General features: G+C 42.9%; 1 protein-coding gene across 1 annotated transcript; it reads left to right on the top strand.

The window, feature by feature from the left end:
* The first annotated feature begins 473 nt into the window (after window positions 1-473).
* tnfaip3 (tumor necrosis factor, alpha-induced protein 3) lies at window positions 474-10,827 on the top strand. The gene is made up of 9 exons (XM_017464718.3): window positions 474-751; window positions 1,839-2,184; window positions 5,753-5,943; window positions 6,277-6,418; window positions 6,543-6,713; window positions 6,824-7,004; window positions 7,288-8,138; window positions 8,417-8,610; window positions 8,789-10,827. The coding sequence occupies exons 2-9, from the start codon at window positions 1,878-1,880 to the stop codon at window positions 9,044-9,046; spliced, it is 2,295 nt and encodes a 764-aa protein (XP_017320207.1). The 5' UTR covers window positions 474-751; window positions 1,839-1,877; the 3' UTR covers window positions 9,047-10,827.
* Window positions 10,828-11,095: the final 268 nt, after the last annotated feature.

The raw sequence follows: 11,095 nt of genomic DNA, 5'->3' as shown, positions 1-11,095 counted from the left end.
GTTCCTGACAACGAAAGGTTTGAGAACCCCTGGTTTATATCTCACCAGTATAATCTTGAACTTGAACAATTAATGCAAAAAATACACTAGAGTCAGTCAGTAAAGATCATTTGTTGGCAATCACAACACAGACAGCAGGATCTTTGACAACAGGGTAAAAAATATCAAATTGGCAGGATTTATACTACCTATATGTGTGTGTGTGTTTGAGAGGGGTTTATTTCAAGCACGCATCTGCATTCCTGTTCGGTTTACATCTTGTTTTTGTTTTTTCTCCCACTATGGTTACAGTGCGCGATTAGTCACTCGTATCGTCTACGCTTTGAAATGTTGCATTTAAAAAGCGAAACTGGGATAACAATAGTAACAGGACACGCCCACCGACGTCGCCCGGCGTGGCTAAGTTAGCGGCGTCATGGCGTCATTGACTCGAGCGCAACGTCATCACGCTGAGAGCGGAGCTGAAGTAATTTGTTTTATGATAGGTTGTAAAAGTGGAAAGTACCTCCTCGGAAATCCCCTTTGGCATTTCCTTATTGACATCAATTCAATGTCGTTTTCGGCTAGATTAAGTCCTGCGCTTTGTGTGGGGTTTTTTTTTGAACGCCTAGAATGTGCGCTTGGTGAAAGAGGCTGCTGCGTTGGATCTGAATGCGCCATGGACTGTTAGGCTACTCGGACTCAAGCAGCAGGCGGCGGAAGACCGGAGCATCTTATGGGCTTTGTTGGCGGATACCGACATATTGAACAGGTAACAGTTGTGCGCTTTCAGTCGCCCTCCTCCTCCTCCCCTCTCCTCTTCTCTTCCTCCCCCTCGATGTCTTTTATTCGTATCGCGCTTTGTGCTTAAATGAATGACACGGAGACTAACCGAGTCGGGGATTCATTAGAAACGCGTCTTAAACGACTGATCAGTCTGCCAGCCTTCGGATGTCTGAATCAGTGCCACGGGTTTGACAGCCATTGTTTGCGAAAATGTCCCTTAGTACGAATTACAGTATTAGAAGCGTTAACCAAGGTAGAGGCCTGTAATTTTTTTATTTCTGGTCTTGATTGTGATCAGATTTTGGCGCGTGACAGCGCTGTATTGTCTCTGACGGCTTTATCGGATCAATTACGTAATTGGAGCGTCAGGCGGCTCGAGCGAAAAGCCGCATCGGCCCTCTCTCTCTTTCTCTCTCTCTCTTTCTCTCGCATCTCACTGTCTTTCTCTGTCTCTCCATCTCTCTCTTTCTCTCTCTCTCTCTCTCTGTCTCTCTCTCTCTGTCTTTCTATCTCTCTATTGTGCCTGTGTGTGCTCTGAGAGACAACAATCCCCCGCGCCCGCGCGCGTGTGTTTTATTGTCTCTTTAACGGCGTCCTGGTGAATTTGTACCAGGAGGCATCTTTTCTATAAGAGACCCGCTGAAGCAAGTTGTCCTCAGACCACCTCAGACAAGTCGGGCCTATATGGTGCGCTTGTTAGTCTCGGTTTTGTACCAGTTCCAATCTTTTTCCAGTCCACATCTGTCAGGTCTCAGGACTTTGCCCGTCATGCCTGATGATTCTGATGTTGAGTAACTTGTTGCAAGGAAAGTGCTTTGCTATGTCATTCATAATGACCTATAATAGGTTTGGTCTATAGACCTATGGTATGGGTGTTGTGTACATACCATAATTTATAAATATGGTGTAACCATGGTACCCAGTTAGAAGCAGTGGGCTTTTGTTTTGTCAGTGGTTCACCTCATCTCATCCAAGTTCAACATGCACCAGTAGTAATGACTGGACAAACACGTTTGCCTGCCCGTATTAGATCAAAACCAATTTTTTTTGCTATTGGTCTTTTTTCCCCACAGCGCTAAACTGGTTTCCCGTTTCATTCCCGAGAGAACACAATGTCACAGGGCCAAAACTTCCTGCCCAAGTTCCTGTTTGTGAGTAACCTCCTGAAGGCCATGAAGATCCGCGAGCGTGTGCCCCATGACGTCGTCAAGCCGTCAGCCAACAGCGGTCTGCTTCACCATCTCCGTGGCATGCACCGCTACACACTGGAAATGATCCGGATGAGCCAGTTCCCGCAGGCCTTCCGTGAGATCATCCAGTCGGCCATCTTGGACCGAGCTATGCAGACCTCACTGGAGCAGGAGAAGAGGCTCAACTGGTGCCGCGAGGTCAAGAAGCTGGTGCCACTCCGGACAAACGGTAACACCTTCGCTTTAGTTCACCTCAAAGTTTGGGGTGGCCTTGATTTGTTTGATGGTTGTTCTAGGACAGTGGTCACCAACCCTATTCCTGGAGATCTCACTTTGCTGAAGACTTTAGTGCCAACCATAACCGTGCCTACCTGACCACCTTCTCATTCATTGCCTTAAGAAGTTCTTGATCAGCTAAAAAAGGTGTGCTGGTTTTTTTGGAGGTGAAACCTGCAGGAAGGTAGATCTCAAGGAAGGTTTGGTGAACGCTGGTCTAAGATATAGTGTATGTTTACCTACAACCAATGAAATGATTCCTTTTGTTTTACAGTAATTACTTAATTTTCTTTACAATTTTGGTTTGTGTTTAAAAGAGACTGAAAGATGTCTTTAAAAAGGTCAAATGACAATTTTAATGACTTCCATATAAGAATTGATTTCTAGATCATGTAAAAGTTTTCTCAAAATAGTAGGATGTAATGTTGGCCTCATTTACTTATTTATTTATTTTTTGATGGACAGATAAGGCCTAATTGTTGACCATTACATGCTGCTTCTTTTTTTTTTTTTTTTGGCCATCTGCGTTTTAAGTTCTATCTGAGGTGAATGTTGTTCGGTTCAGCCCTGCCTTGTTGAAGCTTTCAATGGAAACACTCTGAACCGCTGGTAAAAATTGGGGCAAGATCAAAGAGCTAATAGTCGTGGAAAGCTGCTGTTCTTCTGCTGCATGAGCATATCAGAACTGACGGGAAAATCCTGAACTGTCACAGTGACGTCCCCCCGTGATCCCTCTTCGTTCTTTCATGAGATTTGATCTAGGGGTCTTTCCTGATTCATCATTCACAGTGAGGTCTTTATGAGTTGAACGTGTCTGCTGTTACCCCAAGGTCAGGCTACATTGCTGACACTGGATAAATAATGCTTCAGCCCCAATCTCTGGAGGTTTTTACCCTTTTCCTTCAGTGTACTGTGCTGTAATTTTATAGTAATACCACCTGAACATAACGTGTATATTAACAAATGTATCAAATCTATTGTCTCAGAATCTAATATTAGTATAGCATTGTGGCTTTTAAAATTTGGTTGGGTGTAAAGAGCAACATGTTTGATCCTTTGTACACTTCCTTTACACTTTTGGCCGTTTTTGTGCTTCCTCCATGGTTGTTTAGTTGGTAGTTGATATTTATGGTATGGTTTATGGCTGTTGCGATATATCCTTCACATTGTAGTATTGTTACTACAAGAGAGATTTGGACTCAGGACAGCCTTTGCATGAATTAATCCATGATATGAATGTGGTAGATTTGAAGGTTCTGCTCTGCCACTGGCTTCTTATTAGCATAATTAATCCCATCAGGTGACACTGGGACAAGGGCGAGGACAGCAGGGCAGTCCATGCCAGCGGCTGCAACGCTAACGCTGACTCATTTTACTTTGCGTCCATGTTCAGAAGCCGAGGCTGAAATAGTGATCCATGCTGATAAGGATGTGGTCTGGGTATTTCCAAAATGTCCACTCCATGTGTTTCATATCAGTTTTCCCTTCCCATTAGGCGTCATTCATTCATTTAGATGGTGCATAACCATGTATGGGTAGGTTTTGTTTTATTTTTGTTTGAGTGGGGGGGGATTGATGATTGTAGGTATTGTTCATGGCAATGTGACTACTATCAGAACAAGGAGATATGTTATAGTTTTACACTGTGTAACACATTAGTGTCTTTTGGTAATGTAAAATCAGTACAGATTGAGTGGTCATGTGTACTCATGTAGAACAAATCTCAAACTGAGAGGAAAGTTCTTGCCCTTGAGCTGTAGAAAGACAGTATTCTGAAATGAGAAAAGAAAAGAAGAAAACGGTGGAACACTTCTATGCTATAGGTATATTATATGTTTTGGGGCCCATTACACCTTAGTTTATAATAAATAAATAACCATTTAACAACAAAAACTGAATAGTAAAACAAAAACAAAGATTGCCTGGATCATTAGTTTGGCCAGAAAACCCTCTACTTTGTTCCTTGCTTGAGTTAGACGCAGGTACAGACTCCATCATGGATTTGAAAAGAACCCAAGGAGGCTATTATTGTGATATTTGAAGTTTAGCGAGCAGACAGACATTCCTGTTGAATGAGGTCCCTCCCCTTTGGAAAGTCCAGCTTCTCTGCTGTCTCAAGAGCTGAACAGGGGAAGAAAAAGCTGCAGTGCCGGCCTCGCGGAACTTAATCAGAGCGAATCGCTTGCAGGGGAATTTCCTTGCTGTTGTGTTCTAGCCTTGTTTTAGAACAGCTTGTTACTAGGACCCACACCAGTTGCACAACCTCGAAAAGACCCAGAGTCTTTAAATGGAATCTAGTTTTTCTGCTAATAGGAGCATAATGTAATGCATCTTTGAAATAATTAAGCTGGTCATATATGCATACACGTGTGTGTTTTTATATATATATATATATATATATATATATATATATATATATATATATATATATATATATATATATATATTTATTATGGAGCTATGGATATTTATTTTTATTCTGGTTGTTGCACTAATGATTTTGCTGTATGAAATAACTATCTCTTCTTTTATCAAGGATTTTATCTATATGAAAATGTGAAGGTTTAACCATTTAAAAAAGGATTAACTATACCCCCAACAAATTAACTTCACAATATGATTCTTAACTGAATTATGTATGTTTTATTGATGGCAGCATATTTTTTCAAGCTCATACGGTATGTTTTAGCACCTCCAGTGCCAGGCCGAACAACTTGTAAAACACAACGCACTAGTGCTCTATGGATTATACATACCATTTCTGCTGAAGGTGTTCTGACAAGTGCGATTTATGTACTTTTTACGACTTCTCTAAGGCTTATTTCCTCTTTTTAAAAGCTATATGGCCGTTTGTAATATATACTCCTAACTGTTGTAGCAGCATGTTGGAAATTCCCCAGTTCTTTTTTTTTTTTTTTTTTTGGTCACACTGCCTGACTAAACACCTAACCATATCTCTTATGGCACCAAAATGTCTTCTTTTTTTTTTTTAGCAGCACACAAAGCACACAGATATCTGCTAAACCCCATATAACTAAATGTCTGGTGCTTTTTACATCACGTCTCAGAACACATTTGCTTTTCTCTTGGCTTTTAGCCTTTGGGGTTTTTTTTTTTATTATTATTTCTTTTTTGGTTAAAGGAAAAAAATACCCTTTCGAGCTTGTGGAGGCGGCCTAGAAAAGAGCGCATTCAAACCGGAACTGCAAGTCAGTCTGCAGCACGCACACTCAACTCTGCCCTTTTTTGCTCCCTTTGATTCTTGCCAGATCAAACTTGAAGACTTTATTGTGTTTTGTGCAGTTCTGATGGAAGGGTGAGAATTGTGTAACGTGTAATGATTTTTCTTTTTTTTAGATTTATAACCACGCCAAAGGCACCAGTCCTAATAACTCCATGATTTACGGCATCATGATTGCATTTATAAAGTTTAGTGTTTGTGTTTTAAAAGCAGTCTCATCCACCCACACTTGTACTTCAGACAAAGCATTTACGTCCTGCTCTTTATTTGTTTTGTCTAGGTGATGGGAATTGCCTGCTCCATGCAGCTTCACAGTACATGCTGGGTGTGCAGGATACAGACCTGGTCCTGCGTAAGGCCCTTTACGCCGTGCTCAAAGAGACAGACACCAGTAATTTCAGGGCACGTTTTCAAACAGAGCTGCTACACTCCCAGGAGTTTACCCAGACTGGCCTGCGCTACAGCACCAAGGTGACTGCGTACATACACACTAATACAAAATGCTTGCCAAATGCCAAGCCACGGAAACATAACTGTGGACAGAATGGAGGCCTGTGGTTTGTCCTCAAAACCTGGTGATATTAATTGTGTGCCTACAAACTATTAAAACACATGAAAGGGAAAACATTTGGTTTTTATCTACTTGAGTTAGCAAAGCAGAAAAAAATAGCTGCAGTCTGTCAACCTGCCCGTGAGAGTTGCGATTTTTGCATGGTAAATTTTAGTCAGGGCGTGCCTGGGGTTTCCAATTCCTGCACCTGTGGAATTGTGGCTCATGAGAAAATATTACCTTTTGTTTTTCAGAACTGGGAAGAGGAATGGGAGAAGATAGTTGACATGGCGTCTCCTGTGGCCAGCAGCAACGGCCTACAGTTCGACTCCCTGGAAGACATCCACATCTTTGTGCTGTCAAATATCCTGCGCAGGCCAATTATTGTAATTGCAGGTGTGGTTATTGTCTCTAGAGAATATGGTGCTTACGTATTGATTTTTTACTTTGCCCCGAACACCTGTCCTGGCTCAGTTTGTACACAGTAACTTAAACTCATTTTTTTGAAATGTATCCACAGATCAAGTGCTGAGGAGTATGAAGTCTGGCTCGTCTTTTTCACCCCTCAACGTAGGAGGCATTTACTTGCCTCTTCACTGGCCTCCGGAAGAGTGCTACAAGTATCCCATAGTGCTCGGCTATGACTCGCAACACTTTGCCCCCCTAATCACAATCAAAGATGGCGGCCCAGGTAAAGCCCAGACTTTGTTTACCTTTTTATTTTATTTTTTTACTGTATGAAATGTTATTTCTTTTATGTTTTAAATTTATTTTTAAAAATTACATCTGGTTCTCTTTCAGAGTTTCGAGCACTACCATTGATCAATCCAGGAAGGGGAGGCTTTGAGGAGCTGCGCATCCACTTCTTGACAGAGAAAGAGCAGCAACAGAAGGAGAGGCTGCTAAATGAATATCTGATGCTCATGGAGATCCCGGTCATTGGCCTGGGTTATGACCCCACGCAGATTATCAGGGCAGCACGGTACGAACCACATAAGCAGCACCAGTGATTCCATTAGACTTGTAGATTTTGTTTCAACTCAAGATGTAACCTGTTGCAGTTGTAGCATCAGTTGAGGTTCTGTGCTAGTGACTGGAAGGTTGTGAGTTTAAATCCTTGTACAGCTGAAATGTGGAGGAGGGCTTTTAGGCCTCAAACAAAAAAACTCAGTGCAGAAGTTAATTCATATAGTTATATATGTGTATACAGTTAGCCATCTGCTGACTTGATGGTCTAATAAGACTGTACCTCATTTCTCCACCAGCCTCGATGAGGGCAATCTGCCCGAGGACATGAACCTGATGGAAGACTACCTGCAGCTGGTGAATCACGAGTACAAGCGGTGGCAGGAGGACAAAGATGCACTATGGGCGCCCACATCACAGCAGGCGCCGCCACCCTTCTCCGTCTCACAGTTGTCACTGATAGAGATCCGCTGTGCTACGCCGCGCTGCACCTTCTACGTCTCTGTGGACACACAGCCGCACTGCCACCAGTGCTTTGAAAAGCGGCGCGCCAGCGGTAAACACGAGGCCGTTACCAGCCGCCCCAATCGAACCAACCATGCCAATGCGCCATCCGAGCCAACCATCCCGAGCCCACGCTCAGCACCACCGACTGCACCCAGTCTGAGCCTGTACAGTGAGACACATGCCATGAAGTGCAAGACACCCGGTTGTCTGTTCACGCTCAGTGTAGAGCACGATGGCTTGTGCGAACGCTGCTTCAACGCCCGGCAGACGGGTAACGGGCAACCCCAGGGCCCTACCCACGGCTGGGGAAATGCTCAATGGGGACCAAGCACCCGAGATCGAGAAAAAGATCGAGAAAGAGATGCCGAGCACTGCAGTGCATGTCGGCAGGAGGCCTTTCGGACATTCAACGGCCTTTGTCCACCCTGCATGCAAAGGAGCGCTGTTGTCCCACCGCAGGAGCCCAGAATGGACATGCCTGCATGGGTGCCGTCCAGGGAGCCGGAGCGCCCTGGTACCACTGGGCACACGTGGCACACACAGGCAGCGCGTCAGTGCAAACGCTCGGGCTGCCAGTTCTTCGGCACACCCGAGAAGTTAGGATTCTGTACCATTTGTTACGTGGACTATCAGACCAATCACCGTAAGTGGAAAAACAATCAAACACAGATGTGACTTACAATAAATGAAAGCTAGTCGAATATCAGCCTCTGCTGTCTTTGAGATCTTAAATGTGATAATGTAATGGTACCAGAAGTAGTTTTAGATTCACTCTAAATTTAAGTGAGTTTTTGAAAAGACATTAGGCACCATCGTGATCGCAGCACCCCTAGCTAACAAATACATGTTATAACAGCAGATTTGTGCCAAAACAACAATAGTGTGAGAGTAATTTATGTCCTGGTGGTGTTCCTAATGCAGAGGCAGCTCCAGCAGTGGTGCAGCCCAGACATACATCGGAGGCAGGTTTTCAGAACGTGCGGTGTCGTGGTCAGGGCTGTGGTGCCATGGGCAAAGCCATGCTCGAGGGCTACTGCAACAAGTGCTACGTGAAGGAGCAGAGCGCCAGATTGACTGAAGCTGCTAGCAGAGGCTCCACTTCTCCTCCAGTCTTGGTGAGTTGCTCTGCAGTGTATCATTGACTGTTTGTAATGAAGTATTTACACCAAGCCGTGTTTTAAAAAGCAACAACAACATTTTAGCCATCTGTTCAATGTATCCAAATCTTATTTATTTATTTATTTGATTTGTTTTGCTGACTTGCTTATTTACTCGTTTATCCTTTGCTATCAGCGAGCGCCCAAATCACGTCCAACGGCGACACTCAGCCAAGCCCAGTGCCGGCGCAGTGGCTGTAAGAACGTATCGCCTGGCTGCACGGACTTGTGCCCGGACTGCCTGAATCGTGGCGGGCAGCGTGAGGGCCGTCGTGCCCACGCACCCAAAGAGAAGAGCAAGCAGCGTTGCAGGACACAAGGCTGCGATCATTATGCCAACCAGGAAAAACAAGGCTACTGCAACGAGTGTGACCACTTCAAGCACCTATACTGACGCTACCAGTTTCCTTCTCCAAAGAGGAGACAAGAATCTTTGCACGCTGATGTGCACCGAATCCTCTCCTACACGGAATCCCACAGCTAACTGAGCCACCTGTTTTTGGGTGCCAGCAGCGGTGTAACACTGGCGATTTACCTCTCAAAGTTTTGATCATTTTTCTATGTGAATAAGACAGAGATGGGGCTGATGATACAGAATGATAAAGAAACTGATAATACACTGGCATCCAGTTGCATACATCTGTGCTATCTGTGATTTATATCAAACAGGGTAATAAGATTGTAAACAGTTTGTACATTGCTGAGAAAATGTTGGGGTTGCGGGGGACGGGGGGGTAGGGGGGAAGCATCTTCAGAAGATTTATTTCCAATTATGAGCTAAAAACAGTGAAATTTGACCAAAGTAACTTCCAGAATCATTATGACCAAGTTGATGTACATTGCAGCTGCAGAAAGCCTGTGGAGCCTGTAAGAAATACAGGAGACACAGCTACAGGGTTTCAGAGGCCTCAGAAAACCAGTTTATTTCTTACAATGTAGGTTAAGTGCCAATGAGTGTTTGCAAAGCAGAGCTCCAGTTTTGTTTTGTTTTTTTTTTTGTTTTTTTTGTTTAGTTTTTTTTTCCTCTCGTCTCTCACCCTCCCTCCCCTGCCCCCTGCTGCACCATTTGATGTTTGCTGCCAAAATGGACCTGTTGCCTTTGAGATTTTTATTTTATTTTATTTTATTTAATGAATTAATTTATTTTGCTTATTTGTCATTGCTCACTTCTTTGCGGCCTGCTCGTGTTTGAAATGATTATTCACCTGATTTCGCCTTGCTGGACTTCGTTTGGTCTGTTTATGTTTACTAGCTATGGCACTAGGTGATGTTGGAGACATTCTAACATTTTCCCGTAGCTAAAGAAAAAAAAATTTCCGAAGTGCAATAAAAACCGGTTCTCCATCACACCTTAACAAACAACACACCAACACTCGTTCGTGAAGAGAATTCGCCACATCAGAGAAATAGCAACACGTGTCAACAAGGAAGAATCATGCATGCCGTGACAGGATAGACTCCTTTATTTAAATTAAAAAAAAAAAAAACCACACCAATCCGAAAGTAAACACGCCTGTGTGTTGTGTACATCGTCTTTTAGAATTGTGAGTAACCAGTTTTATCTGCTTTTTTTTTTTCTACAAGGGAGCTTATTTCCCTAGACTTTACTTCTGCTACATTCACATGATGCCTCTAATGCATACATTTGGTATGCAAAAACATGTCCATTTGACTATTCCTCCCAATGCTTGCATAGAGATGATCACGGAAAAAGTTGCTGGATAGTTTGGAAACAGTGAGAAACGAGCACGTGCACATGAACTTTCCATTCTTACAGCTAATATAGTGGTGACATACGAGAACTAGAACTACGTAGGCCCCACATGCAGATGTGCTTTAGTCAAAAGACGCATTTGAGAATTCACAGTCGTAGAAATTAAAGAGTGTTTTGCTCTTCAACTACTGAATCTGAATTCAGTTCAGATCACCAATTTGCACAGAACGTAATAAGCTGCTCTGGAATTAGTTGAGGTATTTCTGACTTACTTCTGACATATAGTTACATTCCAACTGTAGACCTTGTTAAAAAATAATAAATTAAAAAAACATTTTTTTTCTTTGTGGGTTGGGGGGATGTGTTTGATATTTATTCACAATAAACATTATCTGTATTGTGTTACAATAATTATTTATATGTTGTTCTGGAATAAATTATTTTTAATAGGAAAAGTTAAATTGGCTTGGTGTCTGTCTGTTTTTTTTTTTGTTTTGTTTTTTGTTTTGTTTTTTAAAGATCCCAAATGGCTGCTCAGGTCATTTGGTTATGACTCCTTCACCCTGTGTAGTGCACTACATATTTAATTGGAAGACATCTGGTCTACAGCCTTTAGCACCAATTTAACAGCTGGGTCTGTGATTGGTCAGCTGAAAAATCAGACGTCAGGTGTTCACACTGTGGTGAGGACTATGATAAAAGCTATAGAGAAGTGAAACTCGTGAATAG

Source organism: Ictalurus punctatus, chromosome 3, assembly GCF_001660625.3.
Source record: "Ictalurus punctatus breed USDA103 chromosome 3, Coco_2.0, whole genome shotgun sequence".
NCBI classification, from domain to species: Eukaryota; Metazoa; Chordata; class Actinopteri; order Siluriformes; family Ictaluridae; genus Ictalurus; species Ictalurus punctatus.
The sequence above is the reverse complement of the archived record's forward strand: the minus strand, read 5'-3'. Positions and strand labels throughout refer to the sequence as shown.

What these genes read in the sequence shown, in the direction of transcription:
- tnfaip3 (XM_017464718.3), top strand. Translation starts at nt 1,878, where the DNA reads ATGTCACAGGGCCAAAACTTCCTGCCCAAGTTCCTGTTTGTGAGTAAC. An exon ending in AATCAAAGATGGCGGCCCAG is followed by an intron (nt 6,714 to 6,823) that starts GTAAAGCCCAGA and finishes GTTCTCTTTCAG; the next exon opens with AGTTTCGAGCACTACCATTG. An exon ending in CCACTTCTCCTCCAGTCTTG is followed by an intron (nt 8,611 to 8,788) that starts GTGAGTTGCTCT and finishes CTTTGCTATCAG; the next exon opens with CGAGCGCCCAAATCACGTCC.